Genomic DNA, 25083 nt, shown 5'->3' on the forward strand with positions numbered 1-25083 from the left:
AAGGACACGGCTAGAGAGCACGTCCAATCACAGTCAGAGTGATCACCACCCGACAAGGTGTGACCCTCCTGGGACAGAACAGAGGCTTAGAAATGGCAAGGTGACTATCTACACTAATGGCCAGTAGGGTGAGGATTGAAGCACTGCAGAGCATCACATCCAGAGAGATGTATATGTTACAAAAATAACCCCAGAGAGGCCATCTCCCATTGCGTAATTCCAGCATGGCAGTGACCAGAGGTACCAGCAAACCTAGCAGCAAAGTCTGTCACAGCTATTGGGTACTATAAAACTGCCATAATATTAGCATCTGTAGTCATCAGCTCATGTTCATTCCTACAAGAAAAGAACATGGTTACAGAAAAAAATAATAAATAATAATAATCTGATAAGCAGTAATTTGGATAAATAATTTATAACCTTAGGAAATGTGAAACTCATTTGCTTGAGATTAGCCTCAAATTTGACTTACCAATAGGAGATGGTGGCATTGTTTGGAGACCATTTTTGAAAACAATCATTATTTTTAGACAATTTAGATGATAGACCTATTAATCAGATGTTTTAGCAACCTAGGTCGATGTAAAAAAAAAAAAAAAAGTGCTGGAATAACCAATAGAACAATTCAAAACCAACAACTTTGATTCCCTTTTACAGAAAAAAAATAAGATAAATTATATATATATATATATATATATATATATATATATATATATATATATATATATACAGACCAAAAGTTTAGACACACCTTCTCATTCAAAGAGTTTTCTTTATTTTCATGACTGTGAAAATTGTAGATTCACACTGAAGGCATCAAAACAAGTGCGAAACAACTGAAAATATGTCATATTCTAGGTTCTTCAAAGTAGCCACCTTTTGCATTGATTACTGATTTGCACACTCTTGGCATTCTCTTGATGAGATTCAAGAGGTAGTCACCTGAAATGGTCTTCCAACAGTCTTGAAGGAGTTCCCCGAGAGATGCTTAGCACTTGTTGGCCCTTTTGCCTTCAGTCTGCGGTCCAGCTCACCCCTAAACCATCTCGACTGGGTTCAGGTCCGGTGACTGTGGAGGTCAGGTCATCTGGCGCAGCACCCCATCACTCTCCTTCTTGCTCAAATAGATCTTGATGCCTTCAGTGTGACTCTACAATTTACATAGTCATGAAAATAAAGAAAACTCTTTGAATGATAAGGTGTGTCCAAACTTTTGGTCTGTAATGTGTATATAAATATATATATATATATATATATATATATATATATATATATATATATATATATATATATATATATATATATATATATATATATATATGTATATTATATATATATATATATATATATATATATATATATATATATATATAATATATATATATATATATATATGTATATACATATATATATACACACACACACACACACACACACACACGCGCACACACACACACACACACACACATACCTCGTAGAAAATTGCACTTGCGGTGTGCTTGGTTATAAGTCTAATATATATATTTTACAAGCTAAAATTACATGGATCCTTAGAATGTATTTATTTATTTATTTATTTATTTATTTTTACTCTTGTAAATGACATTAGTTTAGGGTAGTATTTACATTATTTTAAGTCATGATAGAGCATTACCTTTTAGTGCCACACACCAGATATTTATTTTCCGAACTGCCATGTTATTTATAACAATAAAATGTGATAGAACATTGCCAGATTCATATGTGCTTTTAACTTCACTCACTGGACATTTTACTTTGAAATTGTTGCAAGAAGCAATGTATTATCATCTTGAAGAAATGTCGCCACAGGCATGTGTTTCCATGAGTCTGGGTTGGGTTATTCTTTGCCATACATAATTTGCAACTTATGTGTTGGCACAAAGAAATGTTAATGAATGCGCTTGTCTGATTTTCTGTGGCATTATGTCTTCTGGAAGGTCACCAAAGAAAAAAAAAAAATGTAATGCAAATCTGAATCTAAATTGAATGCAAATTGAATGCAAAACTTTGGCCCCTGTTTACTCCAAGGACAAAAATGCCTGAGTTATTCAAGATATCAGAGAATAAGTCATCTCTTTCATTTGTAGCTTATTTTTTTCTTTTCTCTCTTGTTTTTTTTTTACATTCATTTTGAATTTAAGTCACAGCGGTGCTTGGATGTTGATTAATTTTTATTTTATTTTGCATTCAAAGCTGCATTAGTTGCGACTGATGAACACTGTTGAGATAAAATCACAGTAAGAGATGACAGTGGGTCACACAGATACTTACAAAAAGAGAAAAGCACATTATCACTGTGTCATTGGTGTTCATGTAGATTTTTACAGCAACTGACATGTTTGCACAAGAAAGAAAGAAACAATAAGCAGACCATACAATTTCATATTCCTTTGATATTCATGTAAAAACTCTGGGATGTTTGTACATTAGTACTACCATCAAATCAAATTTATATCTTTATTAGTAATTGTGTGATTAGAAAAAAAATGTATATTTGTTCTGAATACTGATTTCTAGTTTCCTGGGAAGAGTGCAAGCTCTTTTCCATTTGGGTCATTTTCATCCCGTCATGTTAGGAGTAACTGAATAATTCGGGATATTGGCTTATTTTATTGGTTTATTTGTCAGAGGGAGTGTAAGGCATGTTTATAAACCTAATAACTCAAGTAATTTGTGGATTAGTGCATACTGGAGACATAAACCATTTCAAACGATTAAGTTTGATTTGATGAACTTGACCGGTTCACTAAGAAGCTCCGGTTAAATAAAAGATTAGTCCGCGATCCAGACATCACTAAACGAGAAAAAAACAATAAAACCCATTACAAACAAAGCATTTGTTGCATCCAGTTGGGACATAATTACTGATTATAATGACTGTCTTTTTAAGCGTTGCATTGTGTATCGCGCTGCGTAAACATAAAACCATGTCTGCATTTGTGATCTGAGAAACAAGAAACAAGCCTACTCTACACTGCTCAAAACTTGCGTTTTAATCATCATTGGCAAATAATTTAAATACTGTATAAATGACGTACTTACAAGCTGTGAGTCAGAAGCACCAGACTGTCCTTGCAACGTTTGAACTGCCTAACTTTATAGAAACAACCATTGTGCCACAGATGCATCGCAGGCTACTTGATCAGGAAACAGTCCTTATCCTCCATAAAATGCGCAGCACACATCTCAATATTTGGGTTGGACTGTTCTGGAACAGTGTTGAAATACAACTTAACCACTGATTTCTAGTAGTATCCTCTTTTGGAAGGTCAAACACATAGTTTTGCTTTCACAACAAAACATGCAATGACTCCATGACATGGCAGCAGCGGCAACAGAGAGAATTAATTGTGCCTTCTTTCTTTGCGTGAACATCTGAGTGGTGTTATGCAAATCTTCCCACATAGTGACAGAGATGTGGTGGCGTGTTAGAACAAGCCGTTTTAGGGGGGAGTGGTTGACTCTTAACTTTATAAAGAATATATTTTTGAATTTGATACTTTAGTCTTTGCGACTTTACAGATCTATTTATGCACCAAGAGTTTGTTACACTCCAAAGAGAAAGGAAAAATTGAAATCACATCATATGACCCCTTTTAAACGGAAGTTAACAGCACAAAGTGGTTGAACAGGATGTGAGAAATGTATCAAACATGCATGCATGATCATGCAAACATAAAATATGGTTGTAGGTGAAGGAGAAATCTGTAATGGAAGGATGTCTTTTAGTCAAAGGTAGATAAATTGAATATAAGTGTGACTAAAGATAAGGCAATATCAATTTGCTCTGTATAATTTCTTCTGCGTATATTTGATTTGGCATCTCCCTGTAGTTAAGACTGTAATCTCTCTCCCTCTTTTAACCACGCGTTTGTTACCACAGGAACATATTTACACAAGAACAAGCATTTTCATTTCACACCTTTATGGCAGAGGTCTGAAAAACGGCAGATTGCAAGGAATGCACATAAACATAAATGTAGGTGAGAGACGGCTGATAGCAACGGCACAATTAAGGCGCTTTCATTCAGCATTCTCTGCAGTGTAGAAACATGAGCTGAAATATGTTTCCATGACAAAATTCCAAGCAAGTTATACACTTGTCTCTTGTCCTGTTAGACCTGATAAATACCTTTTACTTCCTTAAACATCATGAACATTAACTGGTCAGCTGGATCTATTACATTATACAAGTCCTTCTTTCAACCTCTACTGAGAGAGGATCACACGCACAGAAATCTGTGCTCATGCACTGCATATTCACGTGGTAAATCATGCTCAAATAATTGAATGCAAGTATGAGGTTGATGACAATATTCTCCCCGAAATTAACAGTGAATCAAACTCTTGGAGCTGCAATTAGCAGCTGAGAGTCTGCACTCCCGCTGTCAATCTTGTCAGCCACCAAAATAACTAACAAACTGTCTATTACACAAAAAAGCTTAACTAAAAATATAAACACACAGGATATTCATTGCCTGAAGCGTGATAAAAAATTATAGCCATGATACCGCTGGACATTTTCTAAAGGTGTGCAGTCTCAGTTGGCTGACGTGAAGCCTGAACAGATGATAATGATAACTTATCTCTCTTTAAACAATGATGAGAACTAATAATTATTTCTGCACACTGTACCACCTGGCCACCTTTGTCAGTGTTTAGCTGCTTTGCTTGGAATCCCAAATAAATGACCAGGTGGCAGTCTGCAGATTTTCCAAAATGTAGGACAAACACTAACATCTATATTTTATCACTTGCTTATATTAAACAGATCTGCTTGGGTTTGCTTATGTGATTCACTGTGCTTTTCACAATGACAAATCTTTGCACTTAATCAGGTCAGCCCATGCTTTTGCTTTATAATTGACCGTAGGGTTTCCCGTTTGTCATTTTAGCTTTCAGAAGGGTGCTTACATCAAGATCACCCCTTTGTGGCCACTATGCACCCTCGATGCACACTTCTGCTGAGCCAGCAAGCCTGTGAGCTACGCAGCCGACTTCTACCCGGCAGTCACTTCTCATCTCTTGTGCCAATAACACATAAAAACTTTTTTTCTACCAAATTATAAGCAATATTTTACTGTTATTTTAATATTTAACTTACATTGAAAAGGTTTCTGTGAGCTCTCATGCAAAACTCGGCAAAAAGTATCACAATTTATTTCCAGAACATGTTGCATGATGGGATACACTTAGCTTTGAATAGTGCTCTGGGTGGTATTCAAGATTTAGTGTGTGTTAAGGAAAGTGCGCTTTGCCATTTTAAAGATCTGGTACAGTCTTGCACATTCGTTTCCTGTCATTACACGTGCTCTCAAGTGGCCAAGACTGCAAGTGTGGGTATTTGGACAAGGCAGAAGACCGTGAGGGTTTAGGGTGTCATTTGTGACAGATAGAGCTGTTTACTTTATTTCTGTATGAATCAGCCATTTAAAGGAATCAGTTTGAATGAATAAAGTCTTTTTTTTTCCACCACCTTCTGGTAGTTTTAGTTTCTTCTTTACAGTATAATTTTTTTATAAATAATAATAATAATAATAATAATAATAATAATAATATTACATTAAATAATACATTAAAAACATTAAAGGTATAGTTCACCAAAAATAAAATAATTAATAAACAAATTCTGTCATTATTCACCTTCATGTTGTTTCAAACCTGAAACACTTACTTTCTTTTGCACAACATAAAAGAAAGGTACTTTGAAAGGTGACTTTCACTGCATGAACAAAAAATACTGAGATGTTTCTTTTATGTTCCATGGTTTATGTCAGCCCATTGTAGCCTAAAAATGTAACAACATAATAATATCATCTATATTTTAGCACTTGCTTATAATAAAAAGAACCACTCATGGGAAAAGCTTACAGTACATTACAAAATATTTTTTTATTTCATTTATTTTATTATTTTTTTCAGATAAAATGGTGCTCATGTAACTTTTTATACATAAAAATTAAAGACATTTTTTAATACTATTTCTTGTAAAAAAAATACAATAATAAATGAATAAATAAAAATAAAAATGTACTCAAAACAACATTAACATTCTTAAAGAGCAGTGAAATAATTTAACTCACATTCTGCAGGTGAATAATGATTACAAAGTAGAAACTCCTGATTCCTGCATGAGCTGGTATCCACAGCACTGAAACAGCGAGAAAATGCTTGTCTGTTTGTGTTAGTGTCTTTCAGTGCTTCTGCCCTCTGTTTACTTTTGCCTCCTTTTTTTCACACCTCTGCATTCCCTCCCAGTGTCTCCCACTCCCTCTGTCACTCTTAGTATTTACAATATGTTATGAAATTAACATTCTCTAATCACTATACACACTGACTTACAGTAGTTCTCTTTTTTTCACGGGACCACAAGGTACTGTTTTAGACATATGCAAAATGTGTAAATACGTAATCTCCTTTTCTTGATCCTGTTATCATTGATCCGCTGATCTTCAAACTGATTTATAGGAAACATTGCCCATTTGATGTGTAACAGAGAAGCTGAAGTCTTTGATACAGTATATAATATTTGACCTTCTCATAGAAATCATGTGCTACCCAATTCAGAAACAACTAAAAGCTTGATAGAGATATGTACAGTGTAGGACGCTTGATTTGTTACCCCAGAATACCATACAGTGGCAGTATGTTAAGAGGTTGCAGCGTGTATATTGAAATTTCTCAACAAATGTTTAATATTTGTTAGTTTGCAAGTTTATATCTCACAATTCTAATTTTCAGAACAAAATCACAGTTCTTAGGGGGAAAAAAAGAGTCACAATTGTAAGATATAAACTCAGATTACAAGAAAAAATTACGAGGGGAAAAATGCATGCCATGGCTGGCAAAAAAAATTGAGATGTAAACTTAGAATTCTGATGAAAAAAAGAGACAAAAATTGGCAAGATATAAACTCATAAAAGTCATAACTATCTTATTTATTTGTTTATTTATTTATTATCTCACGGTGGGAATCGGCCTTCATATTTAGGTGCTAGTACAATAGCAATAAATAAATAAATAAACACAGTAAGCAAGATTTTAGTTGCATTATTTAGTTTGAAATATTTTATGAAATAATAGGGTAATGAGAGAACTGCTACTCAACCATTGCATGACAAAAGTCCCCCAACAGGATTGATTCAAATTCCAAATATGTGACAGATATTTAAAAATCTTACATTCAGTAAGACTGACAGAAAGATTAGAGCAGTTTGCAAATAAAGTTTGTGGTCCAACTTCTGTTTCTTGTGCTGTTGAGCCATAGCTCATATATATTTGATTTTATGGTGATCATGTTTGTAGCAATTGTCACGTGATGTGGCTGCTTTCCAATAACAATTTTATCATGTGTGCCTGTTTATAAAGGAAATACTGAAATTCTGTATGGATCCTCAGCTCTTTTAGGGGCCGTTCACATATCGCGTCTTTTGCGCGCGCAAGTTCGTTATTTCCAATGTAGGTGCGCGGCATGCGCGCTCATAATGGAAGCGACGCGCAGTTTTTTCCAGGCGCGTCCGCACCGCATCGAGTTAAAAACATCTGAACTTTTCAGAATGCCGCAAGCGCACCGCGGGTCATGTGACAAGAACTAAGCAATCAGCTTCATCCTTTTCCGTAACAACTTTGAAAACACAGCCAAGATGAAGGAACAGCTGTCACTGATCTATAATATAGTTATATATATAGATCAGTGACAGCTGATCATAGCTTTGGATAATATTGATTTCAAAATGGATTGCCATTTTGAAATAAATGTAGTAGCAGAGCTACTGCGAGGGATTTTTAGTGCTGCAAATCCATTTATCCTTTGCTGAAATTTCCGCGTCTTCATGGAGAGAGCATGTCATGGTTGCTTAGCAAAGGCAGGCGCCTCAGGAGCGCTTCTGCCCGAGCGCTTTGAAAGAAGGAAAAAGCGGCGCGCCTAGCGTTTTCCACGCGTTTTTAGGAGCGAATATGTGAACGGCCCCTTAGTATGCAGGAGAAACACAGCCCGCTGTTACATTTACACTGTTTACACTTAATATGCACTGCTTATGCACATTGTGTGTTTTTAATCAAAGTGATAAGGATTCCAAGAAAGATTATTTTAATTTATTAGTTATTACTGCAGCTGATAAGTTGTTAGTTAAATATGTTAGTTAACTTTCAACTAACAATTACAATGCTTGTTAATTGCAATATTTAAAACGTTATAAAATCAAACATTTTACCTGTTAATTATTTAATGGATCTGAGATAACATTTAAATAACATGTTTTTTAGAAAAAAAAATATTCTTAAAAGATTAATAAATATTGTAACTAATGTTAGTTAATGTCAATGCATGAACCTTATTTTAAAGTGTTACCATATAAACTAGCAAAGTCTTTAATGACTCTGAAATTTAGGTTAATGTGATTTTATATTATATTTAACTATAAATCATGTTAGTTCATAATACATTAACTACTATTGATTTATGCAACCTGAAATAGTAAAATGCATTAGTATATATACACATTTTGTAAAAAAAACAAAACAGAAAAAAAAAACAAGTTTTATTACACATTAAGTTTCATATGTTTTAATCTACAGAGCTTAATTTTTTTGTGTGTGTGTGTAATATTTAGGTGTCTTTTTGTTACTTGTGTCAGTCAGGCTTGTATTTCTATATTTACAGAAAACATACAAGGTTTCATCAAGTTGCGGAAGACCTTCAATCAGTTTGCAGAGAAATACCTGGCAATACTGTGAAAGAGCGAAAAGCAGCTTCATACAGCATTTGAACACCTACAGTATGGTACTCTGCAAATGACAGTGTTTCCTTCTAATGATTCACATTTCGGCATCTACGTTGCAGGGGTTTGTGTTTGTTTGAAGGACGTTTCCTGTCAGCGGGATTATTTTCGCTCCGTGTCTCTTCTGGGCCAATTAACAGGGATTCAAAATATCTTCTGGTGCTTAGATCCTGTCTAAGTATATCATTCTCATCTGAGCATGCGTGTGTGTGCAAACAGGCCAGAAGGAGCCTCTACTCTTTGCCTGTCATTAACCAGCCCAAACACGAGCAGTGACGTCTGTGCGCTAAGCTCGATGTCAAGGGTCTCCAGTCACATCTGCTCTCTGATCTTCCTGTCCAGAGTCACCTAGCAACTCCAGACCTCCGTGACCTCTTGTACCGCTCAAAGAGTGGACTGCAAAGATCAACAGCTGAATCGAGATGATATTAAGACGTAAAACAAACAGCAAAATGAGGTTGTCGACTCAATAGCAAGTCTCTAGCTGTTTATTGTTCTATATTCTGAGTAAATAAATTAAAGGGATTTAACTTTGGTGAGAGAGGAGAGAGATTCCTCCTGTGCTTGTTTAGCACGATTAAAGCTCTTATTGAATAACATTCTTCTGTTTCCGATGCCTTGTTATAGAGAACTAAAGCAAAGCCTCTGTCAAAGAAATTCTTCAATGGACGTGATGTGGGTAATTTTTTAAAAGTTAAAATGCTGTACATTCTCCCATTCCAGCTTAATGTGCAGAGACAAATTTACGTAAGCTGTTTGAAAATTGATTTCCAACAAAAGTGTAAACACTGTGGTTCTGTGGATCTTTCTGCATTGCTGCATCTGTTTGTGCAGGCCGACACAGCAACATTGCTCAACCAATGCCATCCAAATGACGCTTGAAAGACAGGGAAAGTGTGTGCGGAACCTCATTTCTCAATTCAGTTTGGTGAAAAACAAAACAAAACATAAGGCTTCTTTTATCTTTTGTATAACCTAATTTTACAAAGTAAAAAAGAAAACTGCTGTTTTGTAAGGCACCTTGGATAAAGGGTATGTGTTTCTTTTCTTCTTATTATTATTTATTTATTTATTTTTAAACTAGAGCTTAAAACAATTCATCTTTAGCCTTTAAAGCAGAATGAAATAATAATATTATTACTTATTATTATTATTATTTGGTAAATATGCATGTAAAAATATAGTTAAAAAATAGTTATAAATATATATTATTTATTTTATAGATATTTAAATTCAGAAATCATTCTAATATTCAGATTTTCTGCTCAGGGAACATTTATTATTAAATTACTTCTTTAGAAAACATTATAAATCTTCCTGTTCAAAAACTTTTGGCTGGTAATATATATATTAGGGCTGTCAGTTGATTTTAAAAAAAAAAATCGAATTAATTACATGATGTGTCGATTAATCAGTCGAATTCACTCTGCATTACATTTGGCTGCGAATATACCCCCAAAATATTATTTAAAGCTATTTTTGTGTTAAATGAGAACTATTAAGTAGACATTACAAATAGTAGCTTTAGAAAGAAATATTTTATGATTCAACATTAAATTTATTACACATAAACGTTTAGGCTATATGACAGCCTAATTGTAAACCGTAGAAACATAAAATAAGATCATTTTAGAATTTTTATAAAAAAATTATTATTATTTTTTTCATGCAGTGGAACACACCACACACACACACACACACACACACACACACACGTAATGATTTTTATACAAACTGTATATTCTATGGCCCTACACCAACCCTACACCTAAACCTAATCCTCACAGCAAACTTTGTGCATTTTTACTTTCTCAAAAAAAAAAAAAAAAAAAAAAAAAAACTAATTCTGTATGATTTATTAAGCATTTTGAAAAATAGGGACATGAGTTATGTCCTCATAAGTCACCCTCTCCTTGTAATACCTGTATCATACCCGTGTCATTATACAGAGTTGTGTCCTGATATGTCACAAAAACAAGAGCACACACACACACACACACACACACACACACACACACACAAACTTTAACTTTAAGTTTGATTCCTGTAAGATTTTTACATATTTTTTGAAGGTCCAAGGCTGCTTTCATTTGATCAAAAATACAGTAAAGCAAATATAATGTGAAATATCGTTTTCTATTTACATCTCTTTTTATAATATTATGCATTTCCGTAATGGCAAAGCTAATTTTGAGCAGCATTATTCAGTCTTCACTGTCACATGATCCTTTAATTTGGTGCTCAAGAAACTTCTTTCATTATTATTATATTAAAACAGCGTAAGCTTGATATTTTTGTAGAATCATTTTTATTCAGAATTATGTGATGAACAAAAAAGAACTGCATTTATTTGAAATCTTTTGTAACAGACATTCAAAAGCCAGTTCAGCATGCCCTATAATTATCCATGGTATTACTGATTTTATTCTCTCTAAATTATACTCAAACTCAGACTAAGAATAGAAAATAGGAAAGTTCATTTTGTAACCATACCTAGTAACCAAAAAAAAAAAAAAAAACACTTAAAAAATAACTGCAAACAGATGGTTTTATCCAAAGCGACCTAAGCCAGTATGTCACGTTCACCTGAAGCAGCATGAGGTTAAATGTCTGGTTCAGGGGCAAAACGGTGATACAGCAGGACTGCAATTTCATTGGCTCTTCAACGGTTGGTTCATCCTAACATCTTAGCCACACTGACACCAAAAGTACAACCTCTCCTGAAACAGCTTGGAGCCGTGAGCACAAAGCTATCATCATGCCCTCTGCCTGTCAGGACCTTTCCTTGAATATTTCAATATATTTAGGGCAGCAAAATTAGTGAGCTGACTGATTTCAGATCAGCCCCTACACTGAAATGGCTATTAGTTTGCTATGTGTTTATCCATTTCTGGCTGTGTGTGTGTCCAATATTTTTTTTAGTTTTCTAGCGTGTCAGTATCTGTGCGTGTAGAAGTGTGTAAGCTGTGGCCCTTTCTTCCAGTCTGTCATATCATATTCTCATCCTACAAAATACCGACCTTATATCTCCAGAGGAACATGCTGTTCTGATCTGCACCCCCCTCTGGAGAACCCCACCGGGAGAAGAAAGGAGAGAGTTAGTACACCCTTGTGTCCCACCCCCACTAAAACACAAGCTCCCCTGGGAAGGGTCAGAGAGAACGTGGCCTGTCATACATTGTCTCCAAGCATCATCCATCTGAGTTACAGAAGCATGTCTGCTTCCTTTTTTTAGGAGAAGTGATAGGACAGGGCTGTTCTACTTTTCAGAGAGAAGAGAGAGAGAGAGAGAGAGAGAGAGATGAAGCAAAGAAGAGGGGAAGAGAAAGAACAGAAAACGACAATAGGACTGAACAGAGAGAAGGGGAGACTTCATATTTCCCCTCCACACACTGTACAATATTTATTTAATTATTTACTCAGCATATTTCCAATATATACTACATACACATACCTTTCAAAAGTTTAATGTCAGTACGATTTATTTTTTTTTAATGTGAAAGATACTTTCCAAAAGTAAATAAATACATATAAAGCAGATATATTTAATATCTGAATGGTATATTGGAATGACTTCTTAAGGATCATGTGACTTTGAAGACTGAAGTAATGATTCTGAAAAATATTTGCATCACAGAAATAAATTCTAAAATATTAAAACTTAAAATTGAAAACAGTTAATTTCAAATGTAATAACATTACACAATATTATATTTTATCATATTTCTGATCACGTAAATGCAGCTTTTGTGAGAATCAGAGGCTTCATACAGAAACAACCCTAAACATTTGTAATTCAGCATGTGCAGTATAATTGTGGTAAATGCTGACAGTCAATATTAATGCTTTGTTGACTTCTGAGATACAGTTAGTGAGTGAGTGAGTGAGTGAGAGAGAGAGAGAGAGAGAGAGAGAGAGAGAGAGAGAGAGAGAGAGAGAGAAAGGATTTACCTGTGTCTACTCTTCACTGCACATCTTCTGACTAACAGACTAATAAACAGGATCACATCATCTGACCCATTTGGAAAATGTGGAGATGTAGAGTTCAGTTCACTACAGCCTTGGGTAATTTTGACCTACATTTTTGCAGGATACTGTTGGAATTTTTTGTAGTAGGATTTTTATAATAATGGAGCTTAATTTTAGATTGCAATTTATTGAAAAAAACAATTGCAACTATAGAGGAAAAAAATATTGTCACTGGGGCTGTTCCCACACTCTTTACACCAAATTGCTGCATATTAACCTGCGAGTATAGTGATATGTTATCTTATGGTACTAGTATGAACCTTTTAGGGGTAAAGAAGGAACAAAGATGTCCCTTTGAGGGTACAGGCCCAGCGACAAACTGGGTTCATGATGTAGATTTCTTTTAAAGGGATCATATGATGCAATTTACATTTTTCCTTTCTCTCTGAAGTTACAAGCTCTTGGTGCATGAAGGAAATCTGTAAAGCTGCAAAGACTAAAGTCTCAAATCCAAAGAGATATTCTTTATCAAAGTTAAGACTCTGTCAAATAGGCTCATTCAAACATGCCCGCACATGTCTACGTCACTATGTGGAAATATTTGCATAGCGCCTCCCAAATGTTCACGCAAAGAAAGAAGGAGTGGTTTCAGTAACAGCAGCTATAGTGTTGAAGCAACCATGTCAGGGAGATGCTGTGTGTATCTAGACGAAAGCAAAAGTACTTTATTTGGCCTTCCGATAGTAGATGCATTTAAGGATCTTTAAGATTACTTACAACAGAACAGCAATGCATTTTATGGATGACTGTTTCATAAACCTGGGAGAGAAGGTCATTCTGACTTTGCTATGACAATCTGGCACTCCTGAATCAGCTACTGTATGTTATGTTAGTAGTTTATGTATTTGCTGTTGAATGTTCAAATGTGGAGTTTTGCGCGTCGTATGTGTATGTGTCTGTGTGTTTGTGTGTGTGTGTGCATGTGCGGTCAGATCTGTTTCTATATCATCACATGTATATTGCAAGAACAAGGCTTGCTCCTCCAATAGTAACTTGCAATTTTATGTTTCAACCACAGATGGTGATAGAGAGCCCATAATTCTGTAGTATTCTCCCTTTATAATGATCTGTAATCTGGAAGTCATATTTGTATTTTGTGTTTCTGATGCTGATTACTGTCACTTAAACTGTTTTTAGTCTTAAATATTTCAGGGTTTGTATAATGAACATTAGCAAGCATAGCACTCAGGTACATGGCCTTTAAACACAACATAGCCTGAACTGTAAACAATAAATTATTCATTTTTTTATCTAAACCATACATTATACATGCAAACTGAAGATTAAACTAGCATACAACATCTTAAAAGTGACCTCATCTTCCTGACAAATGCATGCAGACTTGCTTAGTAATGCTGACCTTTCTGGTTTGTTTTGTTCCAGAGCCACTGGTCTGTAGGAGTGTATTACAACAGCTAAAGGTATTGAATTTGCCTGCTCTCTCTCGGATCAGGGCTGGCTGTTAGGTCCACTTGCTCTTTGGCATGGAGAGAAAACCCAACCCCTCGAGTGCAGCTGTGGAGAGATGCTGACATTTTGGGCTCCTGTCATATTACACTCACTGCAGAGATTCAGTTTTGTGGGGATACCAAGTTGAAGCCGAATCTATTTCCAAAATAGTGCATTGCCCCTGGCAACAGCTTATTAATCAAAGGAAGCTACCAGGGCATGAATAGCTCTGGAGTGGATTTGTGTTTAAGTGGGTGCTTCTACATATAAAGCTATGAGTTTGTCGGGCAGCCAAACTTTTAATTCATCATAGATTCTTCATGCTTCGCCTGGCTCTTGCAACATGTCATTGTTTAACTCTCAAAGCCTTTTAAGAAAGCCTGTTAGCCATATTATTTAGGGCTTTGGAGACCTGAAGTATGCGTCCACTTTCCTTTGGGAATGTGAGGAGTGGAGCTCATTGCTTTCAGACCAACTGCCTGTCCGTCCTTATTGTGCACAAGGACAGACGATTGAATATACAGTATATTTGGATTGATATACTGTATGATATGCAGATAATAAATAAAAAGCAAAAAATTGCAGTTAAAAAATATTAAAAAAACAAGAGATAATAATAATAAAATAAAATAATATTAACAGCAACAACCCGAATGAAAATAATTATAAGATATAATATGTATATATTATATAATATATAATATTAACGTTATGATTTTAGGAGGTTAAGTTTTTTAAAATGCAAGTTTTTGCATTTTAACACTGCTGTGTTATTTCATGTGAAAGTTGCCTATTTATGTGTGCAGAGGAATATAGGCTGCATGGATTTGAAATAAAAGAGGCAAAACACCCATCTTTGTTGCATAACCTTGAATCTGTGGTTTATTTCACTAAAATGTAGCCACTGAAGCTCCATATGTCAGTCCCATCACAGTCCTCTGGCTTTAACAGATGATAGTTGTCCGTTTGGTAGATCAAAAAGGAAGTGATGAACTATATACTCATAATGACTAAAAAGCATCTTAAGTGCAAAACCCTTCATAAGTCAAGGCAAGCATCATGTTCATTGTAACTGTAGAGAAATAGTATAATCAATTTTTTTAAGTAAATGTTGTACAAGTTCATTTTCCAAGGAAAACTAGTTTCATAATTTAAATCCTCCTGGGTAGGTTAGTCACAGAATGCCATGTTATATTGCTCCATTCCACAAAATATGTCAGACTTCCAACTGCATTAGGAGAAAAAGGAGTTGTGGCTCCACATACCAGAGGGTTGAGAGTCATGCATGAAAATCAGATACTTGGCATTATGTAGTCATTTCATTTGGACTTTGTGTGGCAGCCAGCTAAACAGCTTCCTGCATAATTTCTTCCTTTTTATTTTAGCCTTGAAAAGGCACTGATTCTGGGGTTGAGCCTGAGACTGAATCTGAGACATAATCTGAATCGGAGGCAGAAACTGAGGCAGAATCTCAGTCTGGGATTGAATCTGAGATATAATCTGGTTTTGAGATTGAATCTGTGGCTGAAACGGAATCTGTGACTGAGACTGAATTTGTGGCTGAAACGGAATCTGTGATTGAGATTGAATCTGAGGCTTAATCCGAGACACAATCTGTGGCTGAGATTGAATCTGATGCTGAATCCGAGACTCAATCTCTGGCTGAGCCTGATGCTGAGACTGAATCTGTGGCTGTGGCTGAGTTTGAGACTGAGCCCGAATCTGACACTTAATCTGAGAAATAATCTGAGGCTGACTGTGGGTTTGACTTCCAGATTGGCTTTGGGTCATAATATTTGCATTTAGCTGGTGTAATTTGTGGTTCTGAATAAGTAAGGTGAGTAAAGAAAGAGATCCTTCATATCCTTCTCTCCTCTCTGGGGATGATGGGCACATACTCTGGAGGAGTTCCTTAAATCTTCTCTCTTGTTGACGGAAGTCATACTCCACACTAGTCCAAAGAGTGAATAAGAAAAGTGGGAAGAAGGAAAGGTAGGGACAGAAAAGAGAGCATTCTATTTATGATTGTTCATGCTTCATACAAGTGCTTCTCAATAAGTTACAATGTTGTGGAAAAGTTCATTTATGTCAGAAATCCAATTCAAAATGTGAAACTCGTGTATTAAATAAATTCAGTTTACACAGACTGAAGTAGTTTAAGTCTTTGGTTCTTTTAATTGTGATGATTTTGGATCACGTTTAACAAAGACCCACCAATTCACTATCTCAACATATTAGAATATGGTGACATGCCAATCAGCTAATCAACCTAAAACACCTGCAAAGGTTTCCTGAGCCTTTAAAATGATCTCTCAGTTTTGTTCACTAGGCTACACAATTATGGGGAAGACTGCTGAACTGACAGTTGTCCAGAAGACAATCTTTGACACACTTCACAAGGTGGATGAGTCACAAATATTAATTGCCAAAGAAGCAGGCTGTTCACAGAGTGCTGTATCCAACAGGTTAACAGAAAGTTGAGTGAGAGGAAAAAGTGTGGAAGAAAAACATGCACAACCAACCAAGAGAACCGCAGCCTTGTGAGGATTGTCAAGCAAAATCGATTCAAGAATTTGAGTGAACTTCACAAAGAATGGACGCTGGGGTCAAGGCATCAAGAGCCGCCACACATAGACGCATCAAGGAATTTGACTACAGTTGTCATATTACTCTTGTTAAGCCACTCCTGAGGCGTCTTACCTGGGTTAAGGAGAAGGAGAACTGGATTGTTGCCCAGTGGTCCAAAGTTCTCTTTTCAGATGAGAGCAAGTTTTATATTTAATTGGAAACCAAGTTCCTAGAGTCTGGAGGAAGGGTGGAGAAGCTCATAGCTAGCAAAGTTGCTTGAGATCCAGTGTTAAGTTTCCACAGTCTGTGATGATTCGGGGAGCAATGTCATCTGCCGGAGTTGGTTGCACCCATTTACCAAGACATTTTGGAACACTTATGCTTCCTTCTGCTGACCAGCTTTTTGAAGAGGCTAATTTCATTTTCCAGCAGAATTTGGCACCTGCCCACACTGCCAAAAGCACCAAAAGTTGGTTAAATGACCATGGTGTTGCTGTGCTTGACTGGCCGGCAAACTCACCAGACCTGAACCCCGGAAAGAATCTATTGGCTATTGTCAAGAGGAAAATGAGAAAAAAGAGACCAAACTATGCAAATGAGCTGAAAGCCACTGTCAAAGAAACCTGGGCTTTCATACCACCTCAGCAGTGCCACAAACTGATCATCTCCATCCCACGCCAAATTGAGACAGTATTGAAAGCAAAAGGAGCCCCTACCAAGTATTGAGTACATATAGTAAATGAACATACTTATCAGAAGGCCAACAGTTCACTAAAAATGTTATTATTATTATTATTATTATTATTGCTTTTATAAACTATTCTAATTTGTTGAATTGGTGGGTTTTTGTTAAATGTGAGCCAAAATCATCACAATTAAAAAACCAAAGACTTAAACTACTTCAGTCTGTGTCCATTGAATTTAATTGAAAATACACAAGTTTCACAATCTGAGTTGAACTCCTAAAATAAAAAATAAAAACTTTTCCACGACATTAAAATTTATTGAGAAGCACCTGTAGTTATTTTTCCCCCCTTGGAATTACATGCATTTGCACAACCATTCATTACTCCAGTCTTCAGCGTCACCTTCAGAAATCATTTTAATATGCTGATTTGGTGCATTTCCTATTATCACTATTGAGATTTTTTTTAGGATTAAAAAAAAAAAAGTAAATCCAAATGAACAGGATTATAAATGCCTTTGCTTCACTTTTCAACAACTTGAATGCTTCCTTGCCAAAGATTATTAAAGTATTAAAGTATTCATTTCTCAATGGTAGTGCACACACATATTATAAATATTATCAACAAATATTTGTTTGTGTGTGTAATTAAAAGTAAAATCTAAGTTTTTTCTACTATTATTTTGACATTATTAAACTTTACAATGCACAAATAATGATATAATATAATGACAAAAGATTGTTCTAAAAATGTAAGAAACGCTAAATAGTTTTATTATTATTATTATTATTTTTAATTAATAAAACACAGAAAAAAAAATGTCTTTGGAAATGTAGGAATGTGAATCTAATTGTACTGAATTGGATAACACAGTAAAGTACTAAAGTTCATGCCTAAAGAGGTAGTTCACCCAAAAATGAAAATTCAGTAATTTTTTAATCACCCGCATGTCGTTCTAAACCTGTAATCAGACGAAAAAAAAAAAAAAAGAAGATAATTTGAGATGCTGTCTTTCTGAAATATGGAGACATTTTTTAAATATCTCCTTTTGCTCTCTACAGAAGAAATAAGCCTTGCAGTTTTTGATCAATATTAGGGTGTGTAAATGATGACAGAATTGTAAATTTTGGGAGAACTACCCCTTCAAAATGTTTAGTAGTCTCACTGGGTGCTCTCACCTATAGACAGCACATGCAGTTTTCTGACAGGTGGAACAGTCACTGAGGTCTTGGCCAGTCTGACAACATCGCAGACTACATAAATAGCAGGCAAGGAAAAAGATTTTAGAAGGCATTATTTTAGTATGCCTCACATTGACATCCATAAATGCAGTTAGAGCTCATTTATAGCCCTTAGTGACATACGCTTGGAGATAAAATCAAATGTGCATCAAATTAAACTACAACTACCTTTTCCCCTGCACCTCGGCTCTAAAAACATTCTCACAATTACCTTTAACACATCCAGCTTGCCAGTCACACTTGTCTATTATCTGCTAATCTTGGAATAACTCAATCTCTCACCCTTTGCTGATTGCATGGCTCATCTCCAGGTCCTGGATGATGTTGAGCAGAGTTGTGACTCTTTCCTTGTTTGACTGCAGACTCGCCTCCACCATCTCTAATCTACGCTTAGGGTCCCGCACACTGCCACATTTAGGGGATGCAGGCAGCAACCGTACTGCAGAATCCGGATGGTCGTGCATTATGGAACATTGTTCACTTGGGATGGACCCAGCCTCTTCAGAACGAGATTCCATCTGCGTCTTTGAGTTCTGGTGACTCCCATCTTTCTGTGCGTGCTCTGCAGGCAAAGTGTCTAAGGTCTCTAAACGTGGGTTTTGATTGGAGGCCACATTCAGATTCCCGTTTACGAATTTAAAAGCAGGTGCTTGTGGAGGTGCAGAGGAAGGTTTAGGAGGTCGACAAGGAGGAGGTTTGTTTGGAGGTTGACGCGAGTGTTGGGAGCCATTGGTCATTTTAACTTCTGATTCCGCTGCCTTAATATCAATTTGTTTCTTTGACTCTGAGTCACTCCAAGATTTCTGTTCAGTCCTGTTGTGTGTTGTAGCTTGAGGAAAAGCCCTAGCGGAAGAGATGGCTAGTAATGAGGACTCAAGAGTGTCATTATTAAGCTGATTCAGGACACAGTGTCTGAAAACCGTAGGCTCTGTCTGCCTACGTGGCGTTTTCGAATGAACACACAAAGCGTGTGAGGCTGCTTTGACCCCGGGGCTTGTTTGAGAACGTTCTTTGGTGTACGAATGCACCTCCACCTCCGTTTGAGTGGCGGTAAATGAATTTGAGAGGTTCTGATGGTTGATTGTTTGTGTCGTAAGTGTTGCTTTGTGATGGGTTGACATATTTGGGGCATGTGAAAACAAACGAGTGTCATTTTGGCTTTTTGACTCACGATAAGGATATGACAGCGTGTCTTTATGCAGAGATATATCCTGCAGTGATGTTCCACTGGTGTTTGTTCGCTTTGTGGATGTGTGGGAAGCCTCCATGTGCGTGTCAGTAGGCGAAGAAGTGCCTTTGTGTATCGATGCGTGACGTGGTTCACCGTGAGGCCCTGAGAGTTTATGTGTGTGTGTCACCAGTGCAGAATGTGACCGTGAATCACAGGGTGAGGATTCTGACTCCGTGTCAGCACAGATTTGCCGTCCCGCTTTGAGGTTTAATGCCGAAATTTGTGTGTGAGCACATTGATGGTTTAGTGTTCGTGTCAAACTTGGACTCTAATCCATTAGGGAATTGAAGCGGTCTGTGAATGTTTGAAGCAGTGGAGGATACGACACCTTCATTCACACAACTTTGGCGTTTAACGTTTGGATGTAAATTAAAACAGGCAGGGGATTTTGAAAGTGTGCTTGTCTGATTTAACCGTGGGCATTTCGAAAGTGCATTGGATTTCTGCGGTGTGCTAGTTTGGGGGAACATTTGTTGTTTCATAGTAGTCTGCAAAGGTCTGATGTGTGTTTCATTTTGTGGCTGGGGGGACTCTGAGTGTGTAGGTGCGACTTGGTTTCCTTGAGTTGGTTGTTTCTCATGAGGGTGTGGCTGGTGAGATGATCTAAAGTGAGTGTTTGTGTGTGGTGTTCTGGCATTTGTCACCTGTGTGGCTTCTAGTTTCTCTGTCAGGCTGTTTTTGTGTGTTTGTGGAGGGATGACGGTCACAGGAGGTCTGCGGGGACAAGAGTTGTGAGGTTTGTGAGCGTTCAAGTGTGTGTTTAAGACCTTTGTTGAGGCTCTATCCTCTTTCACGGTAACAGTAAGAATGTGTGTGTTTAGAGCCGATGAGCGACTGGTATGATTAATGTGTATGTCAGCACTAGATTCCCCCTTGACTGCGTGATGATTAGTGAGGTTTGATTCCTCACTCTGCTGAGCAGGCAGCAGAGATAATGGCCATTCCTTGTTTATATTCATGTTGAGATAAGGATGAAGGTTAGGACTCATGAGGTGCTGGTCTGACTGTGTAGCACTGCAGCTGGTGTGCCTTCCTATCTGCGTGCATTCCTGCACGTCATTCCTAGGGTAAAGAGGGGATGAATGTCTCGACTGGAGTCCCAGAGAACCTGCAGAAGTTGGCTGTGTAATCATCCTTATTTGGCTGTAGAGTCCAGGAGGTGCTGGATTCTGTCTTCCTCCACAAGTGCTGCAGATGGTCACAGGAGGTCTGTGAGGAGGTGAGTGAGTAGGTAACATTTTTTTCTTTCCTGTGGTAGACTCCTCCCCTTTACAGCTTTCACTGCTGATCCCACCTATTACCTCTGAGTCAACCACGCTCCCATTGGTGAAGTGACATTTCCTTCTTTGTTTTAACTTGCTGTTATCCACACCCAATGGAGGACTGGTTCTGGTTGCACAATTATGGCACTGAATTCCTTCCCTAATGTTTTTATAAATATCCCTCTCCAATCCCTCAAAAGTCACACCCTTTTTCATTTTAGTCTCCAGACTTTTGTGTTTAGAAATTATACTTTTCGTTTTTTCTTTCCCATTATCCTCCTTTTTACCAGCTTTGTTTGGGATGTGGCCATTAGGTGGGATGATCACTTTATTTTCTGATCGACTTCTACAAGCATCCACATGTTTGCCGTTTAGCTGTAGTTGGTTGTTTCTCATTGCAGGTGATGTTTGCACACCGACATTACAGTGATGAGACAGTGTCAGGGCAGCCATACTACTGGTCCCATTTGCCACGCTCCTCCAAATGCGTGTTCCTACAAGTGCAGGCTCTCCTAGAACTGGCACTGGAGTGGTGTGATCAGCTGCCCGTCTACCCATCTCAAGTATAACTGGTCCAGGCAGACTTGAGTGGAAATTAATGCATTTGACCACTATGGAGCACCTGAGGTGGAAAGAGAAGGAGAACTCTTGGAAGTTAATAGACTGAAAAGGGCAGAACAAGGTGAATAGCAATGAATGTTGTTTGGCTACAAATACCCTGATACATGGTACATGCTCAGAAAATGCAGCTGGTTTTGTTTAAATTATTATTATTATTTTATTTTTTTTGTCATGTCATTTTTTTAAGCACAGTTTCATTTAAAATGTTTTGGGGCTTTATGTCACTAGATAGATATGGGGTTAGAATTAGGCTAAGGATAGGGTTAGATAGATAGGTAAGTAGATAGATAGAAAGATCATAAGTCATAAGATTAAGTATTTTAGGGCAAAAACTACATAGTACAAGCAATATGTTTTAATTTGAATAAACTTAATGTAGTCAGAAATATTTATTTATATTTAATATATATACGTTGTTTCATTTGCATTGCACACTTATTAGTAAAATCCATCATCTAATGCGACTAAGTTCAGCATTCTGTAAATGATATCATTAGTCAGTCAGGGGAACACACATTCACGTAGCACAAATTACACTGTTTTCTGACAATGACCCACATAATAAAAACTGCAAAGTATTAACCATCTGCTACCGCCTGCAGTTACATTTGAAATGAATACATTACATCAAGGCATTGGATGAAAATGCACAATGTTGGTGGTTGCAATCTATTATGAGACGTGTGAGGAAAAAGAAGAAGAAGAAAAAAAAAAACTCATGCAGTGCTTCTGAGATGACATTTCTGTTCCAGAGCACAAGACCTGATAACAGACTGTACAAAAGACCTTCCTGCCTAAACTAGATGAATCCAATTTGGAAAGAATAAGCAAAAAGATGAGAGAGAACAAAGTGAGATCAAAAGAACAGTGTGTGAGAGAGAGGGTACAAGTGTGCTGTAACAGACTGCATTACTTCTGATCTATCTATGCAAAACATTAATATGTCCAGTTTCCAGGAATATAGAGAAACTGTGGTCTGTTTGCTCTGAGTTAAAGTGTCAACATTAGTGTGTGTGTGTGTGTGTGAGTAATTAAATATTTCACACACTGACAAACGTTTTGTTCTGCTCTGACCTGACTTTCTCTCTTTTCCGCTGCTACACCTGGCCCCCTGCCAGTTAGGCTCGACTGCCCTTTCTCTCATTCAGCCCACCTTGGCCACCTTGATAATATGCCTGACAAAGAGGGTGTTTATCAGTGACTTATTAAGTGACTTAATAAGTGAATGTTTCGAAAATGCGTTTGTGCATGGCATTTTGCCTAAAAAAGAAAAACAGCCTGTCTGTACAATTAATAAAGATATTTAAGATAATTTATATATATATCTAAACTATCCTCCAATCAAACAGCTCTCATTATTCTTATTCTTATTCTTATTATTACTGGAGAACTGCTGATAAATTCCTTTTTGGTTATTTATATAATTTTATATATTTATTTACATTTGCAGTCACTCGTTTTTCATTATACTAACTTTATTCAGTGTTTGGACAGTAGTTTAAAAATGAATGAAAATCAGAAAGGTTTGTGAGAGGTTTTTGGGATGAAAGGAGATTAAATCCCACTCCATGACAAAAAACAACAACAACAACAACAACAACAAAAAACATTTATGTATGCTTTTGAAAAATTTCATCATGGCGTGGAAAAATAGAAAGAATTATGGTATTTTGAGCTTCACAATAAACATTGCAACTATGTTGTGAATGTGAATCACGTTCCAATCAGCACTTACTGTTACACATTTCCAGTGAACACACACACATTCCCTCAGCCCCCAGCCTTGAATGTGCAAACATTTCAGATCATCTTGTTGTTCATTCCCCCTAGCATCTCTCTTTCTTGATGTTCTGTTGTTGATGTCAAGCTGACCCCTCTGGGTGGCACCAGGCTGGGGCACCACACATGACAACAGCCTGAAGTTAGTCTAGGAAAGATTGTAGTCTATGAAGCACAAGACTTGCAGTCTTTCCTTTAGATATCACAATAATCATGCAGCCTTTTATTGCAGATTATCACAAAAAGACGGCGATAAAAGCAGAGGAATGGGATCAAGAAATGTTGCGAGCAGTATTCAAAGTTGCATCGTTTACATGAGTGCCTCAGCTCATGCGCTAACCGCTAGGCCACGGCTCTGGCACAGCGACTAACCACTTGGAATCAGTTACATCGCACAGAAATGTTATACAGACCACAGCACAAAACAATAGACTTTTATTTTGTACATAAACAAGGACCTACCTGCAGTTACATCCTGAGACTCAAACCCCCCCTCCCCCCCAAATCTTCCTGCCATGTTGCAGGTATTTTTCTATAGGTTTCAGTATCCACAAAAGGTCTTGTTGTCCAGTGAGTGGGTGCAGTGAGAGACTCTAAGATGACTCAAATCCGCACATGAGCTTGTGTTCAAACAGCACCTGCCTTGACAGTGACTCCTCTAGCTCTCCGCAGACAGTAATCATCCTCCCTCAGAGGCTGATTGGAGGCTGTTTGCTTCTCTCCAGAGGCATCTGCTTTTCATTTGTTTTGATTTGCTCTCACCTTCACTTGCTGAGGTAGCAAGCACATAGATTCATTGATCAGTGTCCCCAGCCTTGCGCACTCTCTCTTTCTCTCTTTCTCTCTCTCTCTCTCTCTCTGAGTCACTCTTCCTGTCTGTCACTCAACCTATCTCTCTGTCTCACCCTGTTTCACATATGCATATCCAGTGCTAGGTCAAAGGCATCCTAAATTCAGCTGAAATTAGGCAGGGTGGGGAGAGAAAGAGAGATAGAAAGGGAGAGATAGAGAGAGAGAGGTTCTGCATGCCAAGGGGTTGTGTGAAAATTACCAACATTACAGAAAAACAGATTGATGGATGTAGTAAAGGAATTTTTAGCTTTGCACATAAAGCGTGTCCATTGTGAAATAAAATGTTATTTGTTAAATGTGATTTACCATTATTTTAAAATGGCTGAAGGTAGGTCAACTCAAAGAAAATAACACAAATAAATGTTAAAATGGATTTTATTAGGGGGCTGTTCAGATTTAAAACCTGTCCACTGTGTAATAACATGTGATTTACTGTATATTATTTCCTGTATAACTGATTTAAGAAAGGGAATGGGGGAAAATTACAAATGACATTTATAAGGTATTTTATTGTGGTAATAATATGATTTCTACAGATGTAATATACAAATATTTTATTTATAT

General features: G+C 36.8%; 1 protein-coding gene and 1 pseudogene across 2 annotated transcripts; both read right to left on the reverse strand.

The window, feature by feature from the left end:
- The window catches only part of LOC113109467 (poly [ADP-ribose] polymerase 14-like), an 18330-nt pseudogene extending 17839 nt beyond the window's left edge, over positions 1–491 (reverse strand).
- An 11126-nt stretch (positions 492–11617) lies between these two features.
- On the reverse strand, positions 11618–24811 carry LOC113109741 (protein FAM196B). 2 transcript variants are annotated; one of them, XR_003293010.1, is made up of 4 exons: positions 24130–24810; positions 19057–21889; positions 18712–18786; positions 11618–11865 (listed from the first exon to the last, which is right to left on the reverse strand). XR_003293010.1 is itself a non-coding variant. In XM_026273483.1 (4 exons), exons 2-4 carry the CDS (start codon positions 20040–20042, stop codon positions 15594–15596), a joined length of 1698 nt encoding a protein of 565 aa, XP_026129268.1. In that variant the 5' UTR covers positions 20043–21889; positions 24130–24811; the 3' UTR covers positions 15002–15593. The 2 variants fall into 2 exon arrangements, 1 of the variants encoding a protein (XP_026129268.1); XM_026273483.1 differs by lacking the exon at positions 11618–11865 and adding an exon at positions 15002–16230 and having other exon boundaries at positions 24130–24811.
- Positions 24812–25083: the final 272 nt, after the last annotated feature.

Source organism: Carassius auratus, chromosome 10, assembly GCF_003368295.1.
Source record: "Carassius auratus strain Wakin chromosome 10, ASM336829v1, whole genome shotgun sequence".
Classification (NCBI taxonomy): domain Eukaryota; kingdom Metazoa; phylum Chordata; class Actinopteri; order Cypriniformes; family Cyprinidae; genus Carassius; species Carassius auratus.